Raw genomic sequence first — 26,769 nt, 5'->3', positions numbered from 1 at the left:
GGCCTCTCCTCAGCTTAGTGGGCACCACAGCAGGGCCTCTCCTCAGCTTAGTGGGCACCACAGCAGGGCCTCAGCTTAGTGGGCACCACAGCAGGGCCTCTCCTCAGCTCACCACAGCAGGGCCTCTCCTCAGCTTAGTGGGCACCACAGCAGGGCCTCTCCTCAGCTTAGTGGGCACCACAGCAGGGCCTCTCCTCAGCTTAGTGGGCACCACAGCAGGGCCTCTCCTCAGCTTAGTGGGCACCACAGCAGGGCCTCTCCTCAGCGCCGGTTCAATGTATCGACCTCACTTGACTGTGTTGTTCAATACTTTACACTGACGATCTTCTAGACACAGGAAAACAAAACACTCAAAACAGGAACATTGTTTTATTTTTAAATGGACCATTTCATTTCTTATCTTTCAGATCATAATTACATCGTTTCAAACCAGTGAAGGAGAGAAGGAACCCAGATGCTCGGTCAGACTAATGCAACTAGTATCATTTATGAAGAGAGTATATTTACACTGAAAGGATATAAGAATCAGATCCCCCACATAACTGATGGACGGTGTCCCAAATGGCACCCTATTCCCTATGTGGTGCACTACTTTAGACCCGAGCCCTTGATCAAAGGTAGTGCACGACATAGGGAATAGGGTGCCATTTGGAACACAGAGGTCGATGATGCCTCTCACAAAATCCCAAACGGTTGGTTTTTGAAAATAAAATGAACTACTGATGAGGCACGTGTCTGAGGCAAAAATAAAATGAAAGAATAGACAAAAAAATGTTTAATTGGAATATAAAGTTAAATAACAGACCAGTTGATTAATACTCAAGCATTTATAATACAAAATAAAAACAAACAAACCCCAGAGAAAATGTGTTCATCCCAAATTGCACCCTATTCCCTACATAGTGCAGACTACTTTTGTAGTGCAGACTAGAGTGCCATTTGGGACTCATACAACTACACTACCAGCCCTGAACATGGGTTAGAGGAGGAATTCCATCTCACATGATAAGCTTATTACGACCCCAAATCATTCATCAGCATTAGAAAAAAAAAAATGTTATTTACAATCATATTGTCCAACACTATTAATAGTTTGAATGACAACGTAAAATCACCTTAGTGCGCCAACGTGGGGACAGAAACTAACTGTAACCGGGGGGGGGTGTTAGTCACAACCTTCTAGATTTCCTGTTTCCATTTGTCAGAGGTGAATAAGGGATGTTTCATCGATGTGCAGTAGGTTCTGGACCTCCAACAGGTATTTCCTGCACTCCAGACTACATTATGTATAGATGTGTGTACACACACACACACACACACACACACACACACACACACACACACACACGGGAAGACTCTGGTGTCTTGCTGCTCTGACATAAATGAGTCCTCCACACAATAGACAAGGGTTGTGTTCCAAACGGCTCCCTATTTAGACCAGTGGGCCCTGGTCACCGTATGCAGTCAGGGTGTAACGTAACAATAGTGTCCCTCCAGCCCAGGGAGGGTGAGGGGTGAGGGAGGGGGCGTGGCAGAGTAAACAGGAAAATCCATTGGTTTAGTTTTTGGTTAACTACTCAGTCCACCTTCACTACGCTGTAGATCTTGGTGACGAACCAGAAACAGGCGAAGAATCCAATCGTTCCTGATGGAGAGAGAGACAAGACATTTCATTGGCAGAGAGAGACAAGACATTTCATTGGCAGAGAGAGACAAGACATTTCATTGGCAGAGAGAGACAAGACATTTCATTGGCAGAGAGAGACAAGACATTTCATTGGCAGAGAGAGACAAGACATTTCATTGGCAGAGAGAGACAAGACATTTCATTGGCAGAGAGAGACAAGACATTTCATTGGCAGAGAGAGACAAGACATTTCATTGACAGAGAGAGACAAGACATTTCATTGACAGAAAGAGACAAGACATTTCATTGGCAGAAAGAGACAAGACATTTCATTGGCAGAAAGAGAGAAACAAGACATTTCATTGGCAGAAAGAGAGAAACAAGACATTTCATTGGCAGAAAGAGAGAAACAAGACATTTCATTGGCAGAAAGAGAGAAACAAGACATTTCATTGGCAGAGAGAGTTAAACTATGAAAATCACACTTTCCCAGGGCCATTTGTCAATCCCACATCCTGCTGTCTAGGAAACTCTCATTGCTACAAGACATTTCATTGGCAGAAAGAGAGAAACAAGACATTTCACACACACACTTTCCCATCCGACTGTGTGTCTCATTGTACGTCCGACTGTGTGTGTGTGTGTGTGAAAACGAGTAGAGCTGCACCTCAACCTAAACCCCAGAAAGGCAGCATAACAGTCAGGGTGGGAGGATGCCCAGTCCTATTAGGTCCAGTCCATTGAACTGGACTAATGAGGATAACCTCTGCCCTCTGACCTAGTCCATCCTCTTCATGGCAAGCTACAGTGTGATGCCCCGCCCCCCCCAGCTACCTACCTGTGAATAAGAAGAAGATGAGAGCCATGATCATGGTGTAACCAAAGTAGAGGATGGTGCTAGCCAATCCTGTGATCTGGAGCTTGGAGAAGAAGTAGTGGATGGCATAGACCAGGAAGTAGACGGCCCACTGGTCAGAAACCACTGGTCAGGAAGGAAGAACAGTTAGATATCTCTGTGTTTACTGCCAGTGGTAGTCCTGATGGAGAGAGACAGAGAGAACAGTTAGATATCTCTGTGTTTAGAACATCTTTACTAAGACAAGACCACTGCCAGTGATAGTCCTGATGGAGAGAGACAGAGAGAACAGTTAGATATCTCTGTGTTTAGAACATCTTTACTAAGACAAGACCACTGCCAGTGATAGTCCTGATGGAGGATCTTTATTAAACAAGACCACTGGTAATTAAACTTCCTGTTATTCCTTTCATCCTGTCTCCTCTCCTTCTCAACCGTAGTGGAGAAGGAGGTTCCAGGTCCCTTGTCCCTCTTTTAGAGTAGGATGGTGTGTGTGTGTAGTGTCTTACCTCAGCACAGAGGTGGAAGTAGCAGAGTAGGATGGTGTGTGTGTAGTGTCTTACCTCAGCACAGAGGAGGAAGTAGCAGAGTAGGATGGTGTGTGTGTGTGTGTGTGTGTGTGTGTGTGTGTGTGTGTGTGTGTGTGTGTGTGTGTGTGTGTGTGTGGCGTCTTACCTCAGCACAGAGGTGGAAGTAGCAGAGTAGGATGGTGTGTGTGTGTGGTGTCTTACCTCAGCACAGAGGTGGAAGTGTAGGATGTGTGTGTGTGTGTGTGTGTGTGTGTGTGTGTGTGTGTGTGTGTGTGTGTGTGTGTGTGTGTGTGTGTGTGTGTGTGTGTGTGTGTGTGTGTGTGTGGTGTCTTACCTCAGCACAGAGGTGGAAGTAGCAGAGTAGGATGGTGGCCTCAGAGCAGGTGATTACCAGGATGATGAACACCAGAAACAGGAAACCAAACATGTAGTACATCTGGTGAGACCTGGTGTGAGACACAACCATACATCATAAAGATAACCCACTGCTCTAGCATCTGGTGAGACACAACCATACATCATAAAGATAACCCACTGCTCTAGCATCTGGTGAGACACAACTATACATCCTAAAGATAACCCACTGCTCTAGCATCTGGTGAGACACAACCATACATCCTAAAGATAACCCACTGCTCTAGCATCTGGTGAGACACAACCATACATCCTAAAGATAACCCACTGCTCTAGCATCTGGTGAGACACAACCATACATCATAAAGATAACCCACTGCTCTAGCATCTGGTGAGACACAACCATACATCATAAAGATAACCCACTGCTCTAGCATCTGGTGAGACACAACCATACATCATAAAGATAACCCACTGCTCTAGCATCTGGTGAGACACAACTATACATCATAAAGATAACCCACTGCTCTAGCATCTGGTGAGACACAACCATACATCATAAAGATAACCCACTGCTCTAGCATCTGGTGAGACACAACTATACATCATAAAGATAACCCACTGCTCTAGCATCTGGTGAGACACAACTATACATTACAAAGATAACCCACTGCTCTAGCATCTGGTGAGACAACTATACATCATAAAGATAACCCACTGCTCTAGCATCTGGTGAGACACAACTATACATCATAAAGATAACCCACTGCTCTAGCATCTGGTGAGACACATTTACATTACAACCATACATTGCAAAGATAACCCTTTAAAACATGCTGTCCTCTGCTTCACACCAACCACTAGTCAACCTACAGAGTCGTAGTCAGTTACTCACTCAACCCCGTTCACACTTCTCCAAACCTCACCCGTTCACCTTTCACCTCACTGACTGGTTCTGCCTTTGCGACAAGCTGCTCGTGTAGCGGTCCCAAAACAGAGCAGCAGCGTCTGCAGGGTAGCTGAACTGAGAGACTCACCAGATGCTGTTGAGGATGAAGAAGAGCTGGATGAAGATACAGCCGAACGGGAGGATCCCCCCCATGACGATCCCTGGGAGAGATCTGGTGTAGAACGACTGCTCCGGGATCTGACGAGGGATCTGATTGGTCCGCACAGGGTGCTCAATCCCCTGAAATGCACCAATCACACGACAGAAGGGAGGAGTATGAAAGGCATGATATGCACACAGACTTGTGTGTGTGTGACAGTGTATGTTTGAATGTATTCACATATTGACGTGTGTTTGTACTCACGGTCTTCTTGAAGCCGAAGTAGGCCCCTATGAAGGTGAGGGGGACAGAGATGCAGAACCACAGAGCCAAGATGGCCACCAGGGTGCCAAAGGGCATGGCTGCAGAGGAGCCCTCTCCCCACAGGATCAGATTCATCACAAAGAAGTCAGCGAACACAACCCTGAACACAGAGACAGAACACAGAGACAGAACTATCAACCCTGAACACAGAGACAGAACTATCAACCCTGAACACAGAGACAGAACTATCAACCCTGAACACAGAGACAGACGTCAACTATCAACCCTGAACACAGAGACAGAACTATCAACCCTGAACACAGAGACAGAACTATCAACCCTGAACACAGAGACAGACGTCAACTATCAACCCTGAACACAGAGACAGAACTATCAACCCTGAACACAGAGACAGAACTATCAACCCTGAACACAGAGACAGAACTATCAACCCTGAACACAGAGACAGAACTGAACTATCAACCCTGAACACAGAGACAGACGTCAACTATCAACCCTGAACACAGAGACAGAACTATCAACCCTGAACACAGAGACAGAACTATCAACCCTGAACACAGAGACAGAACTATCAACCCTGAACACAGAGACAGAACTATCAACCCTGAACTATCAACCCTGAACACAGAGACAGAAACTATCAACCCTGAACACAGAGACAGAACTATCAACCCTGAACACAGAGACAGACGTCAACTATCAACCCTGAACACAGAGACAGACGTCAACTATCAACCCTGAACACAGAGACAGAACTATCAACCCTGAACACAGAGACAGACGTCAACTATCAACCCTGAACACAGAGACAGACGTCAACTATCAACCCTGACCGTAACCACAAACTAACGTCTATCTCCTCAACCAATGTAAAGTCAGACTCACCCAGGACACAGGAAGCAGGTCAGCAGGACGTTAGTCTTCCATTTCTCCCCACCAAAGGCTGTGACATCACAGAGAGAGAGAGCAGACGTGAAGAGAAACAGTCAGCAACTCTTGGAAGACAAACAGACGTTTCTTGGAAATTCAAACTTCTTTCTTTACTTCCAAGGTGTTGAGGCATATAGCCTTTAGCAGGGAGGCAGGATTCAGGCCATAGAGCATGTGTTGTTAGGGAGGGTTGGGGGGGGACCCCTACAGGCCTCTACAGAACACTGAACCAGTAATTGACACAGAGACTATCGCCCCCCCCAGCTGACACTGATTGGGCCTAACGAGCTACCCTCCAGCACAGTTGGGTCGTGACTGGTCGACTTTTCAGGGTCAAGTTTGGGTCGTGACCCTTTCCCCCTCGGCCCAAATGTTCACTTACACTTGTAGAAGCGGGCAGCCACGTAGCCGGCTGGTGTGCCCAGTAGGACCCAGAGCACCACGGCACACGTCATCAGGGCACCGCGGTTCGCCGGGGACAGGAAGCCCAGGCAGGCAAAGACTGGACAAGGGGAACACAATGGATATGGATCAGAAAATAAAAAACACACCATTGGTTTTGACTGAACTGTGTGCTATTATTGCTGGTCCTTTTCTGCTACTGAATAATTAAATAACCAAGATGACTGTCAGTGACTACATTAAATAACTGTCAGTGACTACATTAAATAACTGTCAGTGACTACATTAAATAACTAGATGACTGTCAGTGACTACATTAAATAACTGTCAGTGACTACATTAAATAACTGTCAGTGACTACATTAAATAACTAAGATGACTGTCAGTGACTACATTAAATAACTGTCAGTGACTACATTAAATAACTGTCAGTGACTACATTAAATAACTGTCAGTGACTACATTAAATAACTGTCAGTGACTACATTAAATAACTGTCAGTGACACATTAAATAACTGTCAGTGACTACATTAAATAACTAAGATGACTGTCAGTGACTACATTAAATAACTGTCAGTGACTACATTAAATAACTGTCAGTGACTACATTAAATAACTAAGATGACTGTCAGTGACTACATTAAATAACCAAGATGTCAGTGACTACATTAAATAACTAGATGACTGCCAGTGACTACATTAAATAACTGATGACTGCCAGTGACTACATTAAATAACCAAGATGACTGACTCATTAAATAACTGTGACTTAAATAACCAAGATGACTGTCAGTGACTACATTAAATAACTGTCAGTGACTACATTAAATAACTGTCAGTGACTACATTAAATAACTAAGATGACTGTCAGTGACTACATTAAATAACTGTCAGTGACTACATTAAATAACTGTCAGTGACTACATTAAATAACTGTCAGTGACTACATTAAATAACTGTCAGTGACTACATTAAATAACTGTCAGTGACTACATTAAATAACTGTCTGTCAGTGACTACATTAAATAACTAGATGACTGTCAGTGACTACATTAAATAACTGTCAGTGACTACATTAAATAACTGTCAGTGACTACATTAAATAACTGTCAGTGACTACATTAAATAACTGTCAGATGAAATAACTGTCAGTGACTACATTAAATAACTGTCAGTGACTACATTAAATAACTGTCAGTGACTACATTAAATAACTGTCAGTGACTACATTAAATAACTGTCAGTGACTACATTAAATAACTGTCAGTGACTACATTAAATAACTAAGATGACTGTCAGTGACTACATTAAATAACTAAGATGACTGTCAGTGACTACATTAAATAACTGTCAGTGACTACATTAAATAACTAAGATGACTGTCAGTGACTACATTAAATAACTGTCAGTGACTACATTAAATAACTAAGATGACTGTCAGTGACTACATTAAATAACTGACTGTCAGTGATGAAATAACTGATGACTGCCAGTGACTACATTAAATAACTGTCAGTGACTACATTAAATAACTAAGATGACTGCCAGTGACTACATTAAATAACTGTCAGTGAATACTTTAAATAACCAAGATGACTGTCAGTGAACACATTAAATAACTGTCAGTGACTACATTAAATAACTAGATGACTGTCAGTGACTACATAAAATAACTGTCAGTGACTACATTAAATAACTAAGATGACTGCCAGTGACTACATTAAATAACTGTCAGCGACTACATTAAATAACTAAGATGACTGCCAGTGACTACATTAAATAACTGTGACACATTAAATAACTGTGAACATTAAATAACATTAAATAACTGTCAGATGACTGTCAGTGACTACATTAAATAACTGTCAGTGACTACATTAAATAACTGTCAGTGACTACATTAAATAACTGTCAGCGACTACATTAAATAACTGTCAGCGACTACATTAAATAACTAAGATGACCGTCAGTGACTACATTAAATAACTGTCAGCGACTACATTAAATAACTAATTATGACTGTCAGTGACTACATTAAATAACTAGATGACAGTGACTACATTAAATAACTGTCAGTGACTTAAATAACTGTCAGTGACTACATTAAATAACTGTCAGTGACTACATTAAATAACTGTCAGTGATGAAATAACTGTCAGTGAATACATTAAATAACTGTCAGTGACTACATTAAATAACTAGATGACTGTCAGTGACTACATTAAATAACTGTCAGTGACTACATTAAATAACTAAGATGACTGTCAGTGACTACATTAAATAACTGTCAGTGACTACATTAAATAACTGTCAGTGACTACATTAAATAACTGTCAGTGACTACATTAAATAACTGTCAGTGACTACATTAAATAACTAGTGATACATTAAATAACTGTCAGTGATACATTAAATAACTGTCAGTGACTACATTAAATAACTGTCAGTGACTACATTAAATAACTGTCAGTGACTACATTAAATAACTGTCAGTGAACTGTGTCAGTGACTACATTAAATAACTAAGATGACTGTCAGTGAATACATTAAATAACTGTCAGTGACTACATTAAATAACAAGATGACTAGTGACTACATTAAATAACTGACCGTCAGTGACTACATTAAATAACTGTCAGTGACTACATTAAATAACTGATGACAGTGAACACATTAAATAACTGTCAGTGACTACATTAAATAACTACATTATGACTGTCAGTGACTACATTAAATAACTGTCAGTGACTACATTAAATAACTGTCAGTGACTACATTAAATAACTGTCAGTGACTACATTAAATAACTGTCAGTGACTACATTAAATAACTGACAGTGACTACATTAAATAACTGTCAGTGACTACATTAAATAACTGTCAGTGACTACATTAAATAACTAAGATGACTGCCAGTGACTACATTAAATAACTAAGATGACTGTCAGTGACTACATTAAATAACTGCCAGTGGCTACATTAAATAACTAGATGACTGTCAGTGACTACATTAAATAACTGTCAGTGAATACATTAAATAACTGTCAGTGAATACATTAAATAACTGTCAGTGAATACATTAAATGACTGTCAGTGACTACATTAAATGACTGTCAGTGACTACATTAAATAACTGTCAGTGACTACATTAAATAACTGTCAGTGACTACATTAAATAACTGTCAGTGACTACATTAAATAACTAAGATGACTGTCAGTGACTACATTAAATAACTAAGATGACTGTCAGTGACTACATTAAATAACTGTCAGTGACTACATTAAATAACTGCCAGTGACTACATTAAATAACTGACTGTCAGTGACTACATTAAATAACTGTCAGTGACTACATTAAATAACTAAGATGACTGTCAGTGACTACATTAAATAACTGTCAGTGACTGCATTAAATAACTGTCAGTGACTGCATTAAATAACTGTCAGTGACTACATTAAATAACTAAGATTAAATAACTGTCAGTGACTACATTAAATAACTGTCAGTGACTACATTAAATAACTGTCAGTGACTACATTAAATAACTGTCAGTGACTACATTAAATAACTGTCAGTGACTACATTAAATAACTGTCAGTGACTACATTAAATAACTGTCAGTGACCACATTAAATAACTAGATGACTGTCAGTGACTACATTAAATAACCAAGATGACTGCATTAAATAAGTGAAACACTAGTCCTAATCTCAGAGTAGAAGTAACTAAGTACTTCCTCTATACTATACGCTACCTTGCTAATTTGTTTTTGGGTAATGACAAATAAATGGTCTGGACAAGTGTAGAAGGTTTGTTTTTGCCTTGCGGTAGACAGAAACAAAGAGCTGTAGATTGTAGAACTCACAGAGAGTGACGAACATCATGATGAAGATCTGAGTTCCTGATCCCAGAAAGACAGAGAGGAGCATGCCTTTCCTGGGAGGCCGGAAGACGTCTCCATGGACCAGCTTCCAGCCAAACTCCTCCTGGGCATCTTCCTGACCCGACCAGCAGAGAGGGAGGAGGGGAAGACCTTCACTTAGTTTCACTTTCAGCTGGATTTATCCTATGTAACATCTTCATCACCACATCTCTCACTATAAAAAGACCATCACAAAACAGCAAGAATGTTCAGGCCAAATGAGGAGAGGACAGGGAGGGTGTGAGGGGGGGGAACCCAGCAGGTTATAACAGGGGGGAGAAGATGAGGGAGTGGGGTCTCTCCTGTCAATTAGCGGTGATAGACGTCAGAGGGTTGGAACACGAGCAGGCTGGTCGCCGCGGTGACGCTACCTGTCAGTCTGATCGCTAGGGGGAGGGGCTGAAGGGAGTCTGATCGCTAGGGGGAGGGGCTGAGGGGACAGAGCTGCTGAAATAATGACTGATCTCGGAGACAGATAGAGACTACAATACTGGTAGGGGAGGGGGTCGGGGGTGAGAGGTGCTGGTGGGGGGGGGGGGGTAATATAGATACATGTCACCCCTAGTGACCCCCACAAGCCTTCCTAGAGAACATCTGCTGTCAGTTTTCCTGGAGATGGAGAGATGAGAGATGGTAGATTGAGAGTACACAAGGTCACACACCCGAGGTCATAACCAAAGCCTCCACCAGCTGGCTGGAGCCAATCAGAGCTTGGAGCCAGTTGTTGGGGTTTTGTGTGTCTGTACCAGACCAGTAGACCAGACCACTGGCCTGTCACTCCTCATCAGGGACATGTCTGGGTGTTTGTGTCTGTACCAGACCACTGGCCTGTCACTCCTCATCAGGGACATATCTGTGTGTTTGTGTCTGTACCGAACCAGTAGACCAGACCACTGGCCTGTCACTCCTCATCAGGGACATATCTGTGTGTTTGTGTCTGTACCGAACCAGTAGACCAGACCACTGGCCTGTCACTCCTCATCAGGGACATATCTGTGTGTTTGTGTCTGTACCGTCCTCAGACTGTGTGTTTGTGTCAGTAGACCAGACCACTGGCCTGTCACCAGTAGACCAGACCACTGGCCTGTCACTCCTCATCAGGGACATATCTGTGTGTTTGTGTCTGTACCGAACCAGTAGACCAGACCACTGGCCTGTCACTCCTCATCAGGGACATGTCTGTGTGTTTGTGTCTGTACCAGACCACTGGCCTGTCACTCCTCATCAGGGACATGTCTGGGTGTTTGTGTCTGTACCAGACCACTGGCCTGTCACTCCTCATCAGGGACATGTCTGTGTGTTTGTGTCTGTACCAGACCAGTGACACAGACCAGCCCCCTGTCACATCCCACAAACCAACATGTGTTTGGACTGGGACCACTGGCCTGTCACCTCATCAGGGACATGTCTGTGTGTTTGGACTGGGACCCTGCCAGTGTCACCAACATGGCGGACTGGGACTGGACCTGACAGGAAGGGAAACCAACATGGCGGACTGGGACCTGAAGGGAAACCAACATGGCGGACTGGGACCTGAAGGGAAACCAACATGGCGGACTGGGACCTGAAGGGCGGAAACCAACATGGCGGACTGGGACCTGAAGGGAAACCAACATGGCGGACTGGGACCTGAAGGGAAACCAACATGGCGGACTGGGACCTGAAGGGAAACCAACATGGCGGACTGGGACCTGAAGGGAAACCAACATGGCGGACTGGGACCTGAAGGGAAACCAACATGGCGGACTGGGACCTGAAGGGAAACCAACATGGCGGACTGGGACCTGAAGGGAAACCAACATGGCGGACTGGGACCTGAAGGGAAACCAACATGGCGGACTGGGACCTGAAGGGAAACCAACATGGCGGACTGGGACCTGAAGGGAAACCAACATGGCGGACTGGGACCTGAAGGGAAACCAACATGGCGGACTGGGACCTGAAGGGAAACCAACATGGCGGACTGGGACCTGAAGGGAAACCAATCAGCTGGATTACTGTGGAGGATTTACCAGACTCACCACAGAGTCCATCTGGTTGTATCTGGCAATGTCCTTATGTAGAGTCCTCAGCATGATCATAGCCACCATACCAGACAGGAAGAGAACGATCACCAGAGAGTTCATGATGCTGGGGGACAAGACAATACACACACAGTTACAGACAGAAGGGGTGTGTGTGTGTGTGTGTGTGTGTGTGTGTGTGTGTGTGTGTGTGTGTGAGAGAGAGACCCACCTGAACCACTGAATGTTGGTGTGGGGCATGGACTCCAGAATGTAGTCCCAACGTGACGCCCATCTGATGTGCGTGTCCTCCTAGATACAACACCAGCATATATATTACACCCACTGACCAGAGCACATGACTAACCTCTCCTGAGACCTGACCACTCGCATTAGCTCCCCAAGCATATGTCTAGGCTTTAGCTCAGTGGGCTAGCCGGCGTAACAGCACGTAGGAAACCCGAGACTGAACCTAGTCAGTCACACAGACAGAGGCATTTCAAATGGTTGTGGGGTTCAGAAACATACCACAAACTGGACAGAGTAGGTATAGCCGATCTTCAGCTCTCCACTGAACTTGTTGTTCAGGTACATGGGCCCTCCTGCACAGTCGGGGGCCTCCACTTTGGTGTGTTTATAGCTTTGGAGGAGAGGAGGAAGAGAGGAGAGGAAGAAGAGGAGGAAGAGAGGAGAGGAAGAAGAGGAGGAAGAGAGGAGAGGAAGAAGAGGAGGAAGAGAGGAGAGGAAGAAGAGGAGAGAGGAGGAAGAAGAGGAGAGAGGAGGAAGAAGAGGAGAGAGGAGGAAGAGAGGAGGAAGAAGAGGAGAGAGGAGGAAGAGAGGAGGAAGAAGAGGAGAGAGGAGGAAGAGAGGAGGAAGAAGAGGAGAGAGGAGGAAGAAGAGGAGAGGAGGAAGAAGAGGAGAGAGGAGGAAGAAGAGGAGAGAGGAGGAAGAAGAGGAGAGAGGAGGAAGAGGGGAGAGAGGAGGAAGAGGGGAGAGAGGAGGAAGAAGAGGAAAAGGAGGTGGGAAGGAGGAGAGAGGAGGAAGAGAGGAGAGGAAGAGGGGAGGAAGAGAGGAGAGAGGAGGAAGAGAGGAGGAAGAAGAGGAAAAGGAGGTGGGAAGGAGGAGAGAGGAGTAAGGAGTAGAGAGGAGAGGAAGAGGGGAGGAGAGGAGGAGAGAGGAGAGGAAGAAGAGGAAAAGGAGGTGGGAAGGAGGAGAGAATAAGTCACAATCAATAAATACTTGATGTCAATTAAAGAGAGACATCATTACTTTGAGTAGAAACACACATTATCTAAGAATGAACATTTCATGGAGACTAGAGAAATAAATAATTAATTGTTAAGAACTAGAAAACCCTAAGGGGTGAATTCTAACTTCACATCAATGAATGACTAAATGACAGCGAGGATTGACCCCTAAGTGAGCGACCGTTTGACCTCCTACCTCTTGGGCTCCATCTTGGCAGCGACCAGTCTAGCCCCAGCAGCCTCGTTCTCCACCACATGATAGTGGATGGTGATGTCAACATGGTTGAAGACGTAGAATGTGTCTTTGTCCTTAAAGTCAGACTGGAACGAGGAAAACGCTTAAGTTATGCGCTTTATAAACGTGTTATAAGCAAATATAAGCCTTTATAATGTCTTATATGTTATGTCTATCTAGCAAAACGTTTAACTGACTAAAAAGAAATGGCCCGACTCAGAGGCCTAACCTCCACACACAGGATATGAATGGACTCACGTTGACAACACAAGCGTCTTTGGGTCGTCCCGCCTCAGTGACGTAGCAGCCAATGGGAAAACCTGGGTTACAGAACTTCTGTCCGTCCTCCACGTCATAACACCAGGTCACCGGCATGTTGTCCACTATCCTACAGGAGACAGACAGGGAGACAGCATGTTGTCCACTATCCTACAGGAGACAGCATGTTGTCCACTATCCTACAGGAGACAGACAGGGAGACAGCATGTTGTCCACTATCCTACAGGAGACAGACAGGGAGACAGCATGTTGTCCACTATCCTACAGGAGACAGCATGTTGTCCACTATCCTACAGGAGACAGACAGGGAGACAGCATGTTGTCCACTATCCTACAGGAGACAGACAGGGAGACAGCATGTTGTCCACTATCCTACAGGAGACAGCATGTTGTCCACTATCCTACAGGAGACAGACAGGGAGACAGCATGTTGTCCACTATCCTACAGGAGACAGACAGGGAGACAGCATGTTGTCCACTATCCTACAGGAGACAGACAGGGATACAGCATGTTGTCCACTATCCTACAGGAGACAGACAGGGATACAGCATGTTGTCCACTATCCTACAGGAGACAGACAGGGATACAGCATGTTGTCCACTATCCTACAGGAGACAGCATGTTGTCCACTATCCTACAGGAGACAGCATGTTGTCCACTATCCTACAGGAGACAGACAGGGATACAGCATGTTGTCCACTATCCTACAGGAGACAGCATGTTGTCCACTATCCTACAGGAGACAGACAGGGATACAGCATGTTGTCCACTATCCTACCGGAGACAGACAGGGAGACAGCATGTTGTCCACTATCCTACAGGAGACAGGGAGACAGCATGTTGTCCACTATCCTACAGGAGACAGACAGGGATACAGCATGTTGTCCACTATCCTACAGGAGACAGACAGGGATACAGCATGTTGTCCACTATCCTACAGGAGACAGCATGTTGTCCACTATCCTACAGGAGACAGACAGGGATACAGCATGTTGTCCACTATCCTACAGGAGACAGCATGTTGTCCACTATCCTACAGGAGACAGACAGGGATACAGCATGTTGTCCACTATCCTACAGGAGACAGCTGGTTGTCCACTATCCTACAGGAGACAGCTGGTTGTCCACTATCCTACAGGAGACAGCTGGTTGTCCACTATCCTACAGGAGACAGACAGGGATACAGCATGTTGTCCACTATCCTACAGGAGACAGCATGTTGTCCACTATCCTACAGGAGACAGCATGTTGTCCACTATCCTACAGGAGACAGCTGGTTGTCCACTATCCTACAGGAGACAGCTGGTTGTCCACTATCCTACAGGAGACAGCTGGTTGTCCACTATCCTACAGGAGACAGCTGGTTGTCCACTATCCTACAGGAGACAGACAGGGATACAGCTGGTTGTCCACTATCCTACAGGAGACAGCTGGTTGTCCACTATCCTACAGGAGACAGACAGGGATACAGCATGTTGTCCACTATCCTACAGGAGACAGACAGGGATACAGCATGTTGTCCACTATCCTACAGGAGACAGACAGGGAGACAGCATGTTGTCCACTATCCTACAGGAGACAGACAGGGATACAGCATGTTGTCCACTATACAGGAGAGGTATAGGAGACAGACAGAGGGTTAAGGACAGTGTGCGGTTGAGACTGTGGTCCAATCCCAAATCGACCCCTAAACACTTGTGGAGATCTGATTGGATTTGAGAGGTGTGAGCTATATGGTAATAACTCCACCCTGTCCTCTGATAGGCTAGGAGGAAGTTTCACCATACATCTGATACCAGCACTCGGCAACAAGAGTGGTATTTGGGGCACCAAAGTTAGGGTCAAAAAAGACCAGCAAAATCACCAGGAATTCAGCCCAAATGTTTTTTATATAAATATTTAATCGTATCAATGTGACCATGGTATAAAAATGTTATTTTCAAATGCAATCTCTTTTTGGGCTTAGTTATGGTCAATTTGCAGTGCACAAATGATTATCATGATGATGTTCTGACCCACCCTCCCATCCGCTCTGACAACATTCAGTCAGAGGTTTCATCTCGTCGCCTACCCCTGGTCAATGCCAATCACATCCTCTCAGATCTCCACAACTGCCTAATGTTCAGGGATCTACTTGGGATTGGGTCAGTGGTGTCTATGGGGTCAGAGGACAATACAAGCCAAGCTCGACACCTATTGGCCAAATGAGTCAGTGCAGGTGTCTGAAGTCTGGGTTGAATCCCAGCTTGTGAACTCTAGACTTCCTGTATGGGAAATGTGTGTTTACATCTCAATTCAGAGGAAAATTAGATGTGTCTCTGTTGCACAAAACAGAGAATGGATCTCTAACCAGTATGACTATCTAACCAGTATGACTATCTAACCAGTGGTGCTGGTAGTGAGCGGTATGACTATCTTACCAGTGGTGCTGGTAGTGAGCGGTATGACTATCTTACCAGTGGTGCTGGTAGTTAGCGGTATGACTATCTAACCAGTGGTGCTGGTAGTTAGCGGTATGACTATCTAACCAGTGGTGCTGGTAGTTAGCAGTATGACTATCTAACCAGTGGTGCTGGTAGTTAGCAGTATGACTATCTAACCAGTGGTGCTGGTAGTTAGCAGTATGACTATCTAACCAGTGGTGCTGGTAGTTAGCAGTATGACTATCTAACCAGTGGTGCTGGTAGTTAGCAGTATGACTATCTAACCAGTGGTGCTGGTAGTTAGCAGTATGACTATCTAACCAGTGGTGCTGGTAGTTAGCAGTATGACTATCTAACCAGTGGTGCTGGTAGTTAGCAGTATGACTATCTAACCAGTGGTGCTGGTAGTTAGCAGTATGACTATCTAACCAGTGGTGCTGGTAGTTAGCAGTATGACTATCTAACCAGTGGTGCTGGTAGTGAGCAGTATGAATATCTTACCAGTGGTGCTGGTAGTTGAGCAACATGCCTTTCTTCAGAAAGTCCAGGTGGGCTTTGTCCTCTGGCTTGTTGGTGTTGTAGGATTTAGTGCACACCGGCTTACAATCCACCTTCTTCTTGAACTCAAACTTCAACACACAGACATACAATGATTTACTCAACTTCCTGCTGAGAGTTAGACCAGTAGAATACACAGGGTGACATCTCTCATTTTGCAGTGAATCAGCAGTTTTTCTCTTGTTATGTCAGTCAGTGATGGTCAGCTAATTAGCCCATGTTAACTGACATATTTCAGATAGCTTACCGCAAAACAAATGTAGCAATTTAAACGTGTTATCCGGGGTTGGTATAGATGTGGCTACTCAGACACGTGAGCAACTGCGACCCCCCCATGATGAGTTCAAATTTGTGTGGCCCCCACCCCCATCAGAGTTGCCCCTCCCGATTTAGCATGTAGGTACAGGTTGTACACACCAGAGTGAAGGGGCAGTCGGTCATTCGGAGTGAGGTATGAAGGTGCAGAACATTGTAATGAGATTAGAAATGTAATACCAACAGGATATTAAAGTGTGTGTGTGTGTGTGTGTGTGTGTGTGTGTGTGTGTGTGTGTGTGTGTGTGTGTGTGTGTGTGTGTGTGTGTACATCACCCACCTTGTAGGGAGAGGGCTCAATTCTCTCGCCAAACAAAACCTGACCCAAATTCTCAGACGGGCGCTTCTCGGAGTCGATGGCGCAGAAATCAAACCTGAAGAATACGAGGAGAGAAAAAGAGAAAGTTGACAAACGTTCTGTTTCAGCAACACCAAGCCAGCCCATAACAAGACGAACATGCCCTGAGAGTCCCCCACAACACCAAGCCAGCCCATAACAAGATGAACATGCCCTGAGAGTCCCCCACAACACCAAGCCAGCCCATAACAAGACGAACATGCCCCCATGAGAGCCCTGAGAGTTCCCACAACACCAAGCCAGCCCATAACAAGATGAACATGCCCTGAGAGTCCCCCACATGAACATGCCCTGAGAGTCCCCCACAACACCAAGCCAGCCCATAACAAGATGAACATGCCCCTGAGAGTCCCCACAACACCAAGCCAGCCCATAACAAGATGAACATGCCCTGAGAGTTCCCCACAACACCAAGCCAGCCCATAACAAGATGAACATGCCCTGAGAGTTCCACAACAACAAGAGTAAAAAGATGCCCATAACAAGATGCCCTGAGAGTCGCCAGCCCATAACAAGATGAACATGCCCTGAGAGTTCCCCACAACACCAAGAGCCCATAACAAGATGAACATGCCCTGAGAGTTCCCACAACACCAAGCCAGCCCATAACAAGAAACATGCCCTGAGAGTACAACACCAAGCCAGCCCATAACAAGATGAACATGCCCTGAGAGTTCCCACAACACCAAGCCAGCCCATAACAAGATGAACATGCCCTGAGAGTCCCCACAACACCAAGCCAGCCCATAACAAGATGAACATGCCCTGAGAGTTTAACAAGATGAACATGCCCTGAGAGTCCCCACAACACCAAGCCAGCCCATAACAAGATGAACATGCCCTGAGAGTCCCCACAACACCAAGCCAGCCCATAACAAGATGAACATGCCCATTTCCCACAACCCAAGCCAGCCCATAACAAGATGAACATGCCCTGAGAGTCCCCACAACACCAAGCCAGCCCATAACAAGATGAACATGCCCTGAGAGTCCCCAAGCCACAACACCAAGCCAGCCACATAACAAGATGAACATGCCCTGAGAGTCCCCCACAACAACAAGCCAGCCCATAACAAGATGAAGCAAGCCCATAACAAGATGAACATGCCCTGAGACATTTCAACAACAAAGCCTCCCCATAACAAGATGAACATGCCCTGAGAGTCCCCACAACACCAAGCCAGCCCATAACAAGATGAACATGCCCTGAGAGTTCCCACAACACCAAGCCAGCCCATAACAAGATGAACATGCCCTGAGAGTCCCCACAACACCAAGCCAGCCCATAACAAGATGAACATGTTGAGAGTCCCCAAACACCAAGCCAGCCCATAACAAGATCATGTCCTGAGAGTCCCCACAACACCAAGCAGCCCATAACAAGATGAACATGCCCTGAGAGTTCCCACAACCCCAAGCCAGCCCATAACAAGATGAACATGCCCTGAGAGTCCCCACAACACCAAGCCAGCCCATAACAAGATGAACATAACAAGATTCAACATGCCCTGAGAGTTCCCACAACACCAAGCCAGCCCATAACAAGATGAACATGCCCTGAGAGTCCCCACAACACCAAGCCAGCCCATAACAAGATGAACATGCCCTGAGAGTTCCCAACAACACCAAGTCCCCACAACACCAAGCCAGCCCATAACAAGATGAACATGTCCTGAGCCCATAACAAGATGAACATGCCCTGAGAGTTCCCACAACACCAAGCCAGCCCATAACAAGATGAACATGCCCTGAGAGTTCCCACAACACCAAGCCAGCCCATAACAAGATGAACATGCCCTGAGAGTTCCCACAACACCAAGCCAGCCCATAACAAGATGAACATGCCCTGATTTCCCACAACACCAAGCCAGCCCATAACAAGATGAACATGCCCTCCCACAACACCAAGCCAGCCCATAACAAGATGAACATGCCCTGAGAGTTCCCACAACAACAAGACAGAAACGTTAACACAACATATGATTTCTACTTCAGTTCACAAACTGTAGCATTTTGTCTTCCTTTTTAAACCATCTGCTGCTGGTATTTCTTTCTCTGATACCCAGATTTCAACAACAACCTCTCCTCTCTCAGTCACACAGCAAGCTAACATAAAGGCCACATTTCAACAACAACCTCTCCTCTCAGTCACACAGCAAGCTAACATAAAGGCCACATTTCAACAACAACCTCTCCTCTCTCAGTCACACAGCAAGCTAACATAAAGGCCACATTTCAACAACAACCTCTCTCTCAGTCACACAGCAAGCTAACATAAAGGCACATTTCAACAACAACCTCTCCTCTCTCAGCAAGCTAACATAAAGGCCACATTTCAACAACAACCTCTCCTCTCTCAGTCACACAGCAAGCTAACATAAAGGCCACATTTCAACAACAACCTCTCCTCTCTCAGTCACACAGCAAGCTAACATAAAGGCCACATTTCAACAACAACCTCTCCTCTCTCAGTCACACAGCAAGCTAACATAAAGAAGGCCACATTTCAACAACAACCTCTCGTCACACAGCAAGCTAACATAAAGGCCACATTTCAACAACAACCTCTCCTCTCAGTCACACAGCAAGCTAACATAAAGAAGGCCACATTTCTCACGCACACTTAACACTGCAACGTCACTTCAGTTACAGTCCCCTGACCCTCTCCACAACCCCTCGGTGGAAAAGGGACATTAGTGTCCTCTAACGGCGTGACAGAACAGCTCCTGTGGCTGAGCATGTTGAGGCCTCTAGTATCACATTTAACGTAGGTAAATAATAAATAAAGTAATTCAGGTGTCACATCATAACCCTAAGTAGCTATTGTTATCCAAGTATCATAACCCTAAGTAGCTATTGTTATCCAAGTATAATAACCCTAAGTAGCTATTGTTATCCAAGTATCATAACCCTAAGTAGCTATTGTTATCCAAGTATAATAACCCTAAGTAGCTATTGTTATCCAAGTATCATAACCCTAAGTAGCTATTGTTATCCAAGTATCATAACCCTAAGTAGCTATTGTTATCCAAGTATCATAACCCTAAGTAGCTATTGTTATCCAAGTATAATAACCCTAAGTAGCTATTGTTATCCAAGTATCATAACCCTAAGTAGCTATTGTTATCCAAGTATCATAACCCTAAGTAGCTATTGTTATCCAAGTATCATAACCCTAAGTAGCTATTGTTATCCAAGTATAATAACCCTAAGTAGCTATTGTTATCCAAGTATCATAACCCTAAGTAGCTATTGTTATCCAAGTATCATAACCCTAAGTAGCTATTGTTATCCAAGTATCATAACCCTAAGTAGCTATTGTTATCCAAGTATCATAACCCTAAGTAGCTATTGTTATCAAAGTATCATAACCCTAAGTAGCTATTGTTATCCAAGTATCATAACCCTAAGTAGCTATTGTTATCCAAGTATCATAACCCTAAGTAGCTATTGTTATCCAAGTATCATAACCCTAAGTAGCTATTGTTATCCAAGTATCATAACCCTAAGTAGCTATTGTTATCCAAGTATCATAACCCTAAGTAGCTATTGTTATCCAAGTATCATAACCCTAAGTAGCTATTGTTATCAAAGTATCCCATCTTTGATTTAATGCCATTGGAGTTTTCAGATCCAGAGTAAGGACTGAAACTGGTTTTAAGTGGCCTGTTTCGTTGACTTAAGCCAATATCTATATCTTCTATTGACTATTTCTCTAAACCATGATTCAGCTAATCTTAAACATTAGGCAGCCATTTTGTTGAAGCAGAACTACTGTAATAGAACAGTGCTGGCCTTGGTCTGAAATAGGTGCCAGTACTGTTTGTATTTAGGTGCAGGAGCTCCATCATACTTTTGAGCTAATATTCTATAAGAGGTCCCGGAACTCAGCCCCAGTGAGTTCCTGTCCAAGTCAAGCACTGCAATAGAGTATTATTAACATTGTCTACGGACTTCAGAATTACAGTCACAGTTGGATATCGCTGGTGCTGCTATAGTGACAGAGCGGGAGAAAGAGTCAGAGCGGGAGAAAGAGACAGAGCGGGAGAAAGAGACAGAGCGGGAGAAAGAGACAGAGAGCGGGAGAAAGAGACAGAGCGGGAGAAAGAGTCAGAGCGGGAGAAAGAGTCAGAGCGGGAGAAAGAGACAGAGCGGGAGAAAGAGACAGAGCGGGAGAAAGAGACAGAGCGGGAGAAAGAGTCAGGAGAAAGAGTCAGAGAGAAAGAGTCAGAGCGGGAGAAAGAGTCAGAGCGGGAGAAAGAGTCAGGGAGAAAGAGTCAGAGCGGGAGAAAGAGACAGAGCGGGAGAAAGAGTCAGAGCGGGAGAAAGAGAGGGACAAAGAGACAGAGCGGGAGAAAGAGTCAGAGCGGGAGAAAGAGACAGAGAAAGAGACGGGAGAAAGAGACAGAGCGGGAGAAAGAGACAGAGCGGGAGAAAGAGACAGGGAGAAAGAGACAGAGCGGGAGAAAGAGACAGGCGGGAGAAAGAGACAGAGCGGGAGAAAGAGACAGAGCGGGAGAAAGGAGAGAAAGAGACAGAGCGGGAGAAAGAGACAGACCGGGAGAAAGAGACAGGTGAGAAAGAGTAGGAGAGGATGGTGAGTGACAGAGAGGAGAAAGAGTAGGAGAGGATGGTGAGTGACAGAGAGAGACAGAGCGGGAGAAAGAGACAGAGCGGGAGAAAGAGACAGAGCGGGAGAAAGAGACAGAGCGGGAGAAAGAGACAGAGCGGGAGAAAGAGACAGAGCGGGAGAAAGAGACAGAGCGGGAGAAAGAGACAGAGCTGGAGAAAGAGACAGAGCGGGAGAAAGAGACAGAGCGGGAGAAAGAGACAGGTGAGAAAGAGTAGGAGAGGATGGTGAGTGACAGAGAGGAGAAAGAGTAGGAGAGGATGGTGAGTGACAGAGAGGAGAAAGAGTAGGAGAGGATGGGAGAACAGAGAGGTGAGAAAGAGTAGGACAAAGAGACAGAGGTGAGTAACAGAGAGCGGGAGAAAGAGACAGAGAGAAAGAGACAGAGCGGGAGAAAGAGACAGAGCGGGAGAAAGAGACAGAGCGGGAGAAGAGTCAGACAGAAAGAGTCAGAGAAAGAGTCAGGAGAGTCAGAGCGGGAGAAAGAGACAGAGGGGAGAAAGAGACAGAGTAGAAAGAGACAGAGGGGAGAAAGAGTGAGCGGGAGAAAGAGACAGAGCGGGAGAAAGAGAGAAGAGTCAGGAGAAAGAGACAGAGCGGGAGAAAGAGACAGAGCGGGAGAAAGAGACAGGATGAGACAGAGCGAGAAAGAGACAGAGGGGAGAAAGAGTAGGAGAAAGAGGATGGTGAGAAAGACAGAAAGAGACAGAGCGGGAGAAAGAGAAGAGCGGGAGAAAGAGAGAGGGGATGGTGAGTGAAAGAGAGAGCGGGAGAAAGAGACAGAGCGGGAGAGAGACAGAGCGGGAGAAAGAGACAGAGCGGGAGAAAGAGGCGAGAGACAGAGCGGGAGAAAGAGACAGAGCGGGAGAAAGAGACAGAGCGGGAGAAAGAGATGAGCGGAAAGAGAAGAGCGAGAAAGAGGAGAGAAAGAGAAAGAGACAGAGGGGAGAAAGAGTCAGAGCGGGAGAAAGAGTCAGAGAGTCAGGGAGAAAGAGTCAGAGCGGGAGAAAGAGTCAGAGAGGGGTGAAAGAGACAGAGAGGAGAAAGAGTAGGAGAGGATGGTGAAAGAGACAGAGAGGAGAAAGAGACAGAGGGAGAAAGAGTCAGAGCGGGATGGTGAGTGACAGAGAGAGCGGGAGAAAGAGACAGAGGGGAGAAAGGATGGTGGTGACAGAGAGGAGAAAGAGACAGAGGGGAGAAAGAGATGGTGGGAGAAAGAGAGGAGAAGAAAGAGTCAGAGAGAAAGAGATGGTGGGAGAAAGAGACAGAGCGGGAGAAAGAGACAGGTGAGAAAGAGTAGGAGAGGATGGTGAGTGACAGAGGAGAAAGAGTAGGAGAGGATGGTGAGTGACAGAGAGGAGAAAGAGTCAGAGCGGGACAAAGAGACAGGTGAGAAAGAGTAGGAGAGGATGGTGAGTGACAGAGAGGAGAAAGAGTAGGAGAGGATGGTGAGTGACAAAGAGGAGAAAGAGTCAGAGCGGGAGAAAGAGACAGGTGAGAAAGAGTAGGAGAGGATGGTGAGTGACAGAGAGGAGAAAGAGTAGGAGAGGATGGTGAGTGACAAAGAGGAGAAAGAGTCAGAGCGGGACAAAGAGACAGGTGAGAAAGTGTAGGAGAGGATGGATGGTGAGTCAGACAGAAAGAGACAGGTGAGAAAGAGTAGGAGAGGATGGTGAGTGACAGAGAGGAGAAAGAGTCAGAGCGGGAGAAAGAGACAGGTGAGAAAGAGTAGGAGAGGATGGTGAGTGGCAGAGAAAAGAGTAGGAGAGGATGGTGAGTGACAGAGAGGAGAAAGAGTAGGAGAGGATGGTGAGTGACAAAGAGGAGAAAGAGTCAGAGCGGAAGAAAGAGACAGGTGAGAAAGAGTAGGAGAGGATGGTGAGTGACAGAGAAGAGTAGGAGAGGATGGTGAGTGACAGAGAAGAGTAGGAGAGGATGGTGAGTGACAGAGAGGAGAAAGAGTCAGAGAGGATGGTGACAGAGAGATGCTCTAGTTTATCAGACAGTATTAGTGTGCCTAGTCCTACCCTGGCTGACTTCACCATGTTCCCAACCTATGTCTGTATCCCAAATGTCACCCTATTCCTTACACAGTGCACTACTTTTGGCCACGGCCCCATTGGTCATTGGTCAAAAGTAGTGCACTGTATAGGGAGTCATTTGGAACGCAACCTATATCTTCCCCGTACACTAAGTCTGCAACTACACAATAAGAACACTGTCCAAAAGCACCGAACCCACAGCCTTCAGCAGCAAGACTGAGAACTGTAGAAGACCAATAACAAGTTGTTGTTCCTGATGTACTTACGCAGTGTATTCATAGGGTAAGACAGACTCCACAGAATCCAGTCTGTTCACAAATATCTCGATGGTCGACTGAAAAACAATCAAAAGCACAGTTATTTTCTCAAAATGGTAGATGACAAGTATCGGCAACAACATCTAGAATACAGTACATATTACAGCTCAACGGCACAATTAGGCAATTAGACTAGAGATCTGAAATGGGAGGGAGGAGTTTACTTTAAAACTTTACAGGATTTATTTATGTCCTGTTCCGCAGTGGAATTGATTCTTATCAGTTCTTATTCAGGCCCTTCCTCAAAGAACAACTGTCATGCAGTTGACAGCTCTCTTTTAGATGAGGATAATACCGAATTTCGGACATAATTACATTTTTTAATGACAAGTAACTTCTGATCAAAAGTATGGATGAACTAATTAGCTATCTACAACACAAGTAAAGCAGTTGTCTCACAAGTAGTAGCCCAACTAGCTCGTAGGGGGGGTGCTAATTAGCTAGCTAGCTAGCTTTCTAGCGACCAATATGCATTACAGATAGCTTACTGTGACTGGTTGGCCAACAACACTGGTTCGAACTAGCTCCATTTAGATTCTACTCACCGTTACCTAGTGATTCATCATTATGACAGCTATCCAGGTTCTAATGGTAACCAAGACAGCAAGCTGTTCTGATCCCTTCCAAGGAGTTTCAGAATGCTAACATTAGCAGCTAGCAGGCAACTTAACTGGTATCTAGCTTTTACTTGCCAGCTGATAATTAGAAAGGAAAGATGGCATGAAACCGTCAGCGCATTTGTTGTTGTTGTTGATCTAATTACCTTACAGTCCGGTACTTCATTCTCTTTCCCAGCCTGTCCTGGTTCACAAAAACTAACAGGGGCCAGACCCGGTAGATAGAAACTTGTAGCGCTGTGTAGCAGAAGGGAGATCACCAAAACAGAGCCTCTCGCTCTGTGCAGGGAGCACATTTTCCTCTTCTCTCGACGAACCTAGTTAGCTAAACGTTTCTTGGCGTAACGCTAATATCTGTCTACACAGGGGGTGACAGGCTAGCTGGCATTTGAATTCACCAGATAGGACAGTTGACAGAAGGTAGCTAACGTTAACGGAGCTGGGACTTTTCCTGCAGCGGGCAGACACGTCATCTGCGTCTACATGGACGTGTTCTTCCGTGGAGGATGATGGGACTCTGGAGGTAAAGTTGGCTGTGCTGTTGTTGAAAGAATAGCACTTTGTGTTAAATAGATAGAAGACATTTTATAATAAAATAATAATAATCTATAATAAAAACGGGCTTTATTGTCATGATTTCTAATTCCGCGGAGAATCAAACAGCAACATTCAGAGCACCTTACAATTTCGGCTCTGGCAGGAAGTGCCTATTCCAACAACGACCTGGAGATGGCAGTGTAAAACTAATATTTCTCTCAAAACGGGAACTATTTATTATTCGCCATGGTTGTCAGTGCAGTCATCCCAAAGCACAATAAAAATGTTATACGAGTAAGGCTGTGAAGTAAAGCAGAAAAGCATCTGAAGGTGAGAGGTAGGTTTATTCATTAGGCCATTATACTGTTGTAACGCTGTATGGGCAGCACGGTTACCACAGCAGAGCACATTGCATATATTTCAGTGGTTGGAAGCAGTTCGTTAAATTGTTAATCATTTGTAATCTGTAGCATAATAACACCACACACAGGCATAGGTTTAACCAAACAACAAGCACACCTCCGTTTATACAGTCAGTCACATAAAACAAAAAGTAAATACAAATTATATAAATAAGTGTTAAATCCTCAATGATTTTGTGAAAAACTAGAGAAGCAGTTTAAATAATTAATATCTTGTCACCATGATTTTATTCCATAGTGTCGTTAACCAGAATGTAGCCACTGAGCAGCTAAACATACAAGCCATCCACTAAGTATTACATGTGCAGACGTTTGTCATTGAGTATACAAGATTGACAGTTTCCATAATTTAGTATATTCTCCTCATTTCAAACCCCTTTAAGATTTTAGATTAATTCTGCAGAAGTCAAGCAAACAAACTCCTGTAATCACCGTCCATGGACAAATGACACAAAATAAAACCTTTCGGGACTGGCGAATGTGTGTGTGTGTGTGTGTGTGTGTGTGTGTGTGTGTGTGTGTGTGTGTGTTTTCTGGGCGAAGGTGTGTGTGAGGTGGAGGAAGCCGTAATGAACCATGGTAATGCTATATATAGAGTATAGAGAAGACACTAGATGCAACAAGCCCTGAGAATAGCAGCCTTCTGATCCTCCATCTTCTGTCCTTCAGCAGCAAGGTGACAGGATAGAGTTTCCAAACTATCTGGAACAGGGCTGAGCACCCACTACCAGGAAGCACTGTGGACAGCCCTCTTCACCCTTCAGGAAGCCTGGTGGACAGCAGCAGCATTACTGTCCTCCTCTCTCCTTTCCTCCTAGTAATTGTGTAG

The 26,769-nt window shown here is 45.0% G+C and overlaps 1 protein-coding gene across 2 annotated transcripts; it reads right to left on the bottom strand.

Annotated features, from left to right (window-relative positions):
- Positions 1 to 1,161: 1,161 nt before the first annotated feature.
- LOC124018523 (transmembrane 9 superfamily member 2-like) lies at positions 1,162 to 25,672 on the bottom strand. Of its 2 annotated transcripts, XM_046333857.1 has the most exons (18): positions 25,128 to 25,672; positions 24,314 to 24,381; positions 17,298 to 17,391; positions 16,646 to 16,773; positions 13,700 to 13,829; positions 13,403 to 13,527; positions 12,488 to 12,599; positions 12,192 to 12,271; positions 11,978 to 12,086; positions 9,900 to 10,032; positions 6,014 to 6,133; positions 5,587 to 5,644; positions 4,681 to 4,840; positions 4,405 to 4,556; positions 3,348 to 3,459; positions 2,807 to 2,834; positions 2,466 to 2,609; positions 1,162 to 1,645 (listed from the first exon to the last, which is right to left on the bottom strand). In XM_046333857.1, the coding sequence occupies exons 1-18, from the start codon at positions 25,275 to 25,277 to the stop codon at positions 1,578 to 1,580; spliced, it is 1,971 nt and encodes a 656-aa protein (XP_046189813.1). In that variant the 5' UTR covers positions 25,278 to 25,672; the 3' UTR covers positions 1,162 to 1,577. The 2 variants fall into 2 exon arrangements, with proteins under 2 accessions (XP_046189813.1, XP_046189812.1); XM_046333856.1 differs by lacking the exons at positions 1,162 to 1,645; positions 2,466 to 2,609; positions 2,807 to 2,834 and adding exons at positions 2,974 to 2,992; positions 3,159 to 3,214 and having other exon boundaries at positions 25,128 to 25,671.
- Between the last annotated feature and the right edge of the window lie 1,097 nt (positions 25,673 to 26,769).

The sequence above is a fragment of the Oncorhynchus gorbuscha genome, unplaced genomic scaffold, assembly GCF_021184085.1.
Source record: "Oncorhynchus gorbuscha isolate QuinsamMale2020 ecotype Even-year unplaced genomic scaffold, OgorEven_v1.0 Un_scaffold_541, whole genome shotgun sequence".
Taxonomy (NCBI): domain Eukaryota; kingdom Metazoa; phylum Chordata; class Actinopteri; order Salmoniformes; family Salmonidae; genus Oncorhynchus; species Oncorhynchus gorbuscha.
The sequence above is the reverse complement of the archived record's forward strand: the minus strand, read 5'-3'. Positions and strand labels throughout refer to the sequence as shown.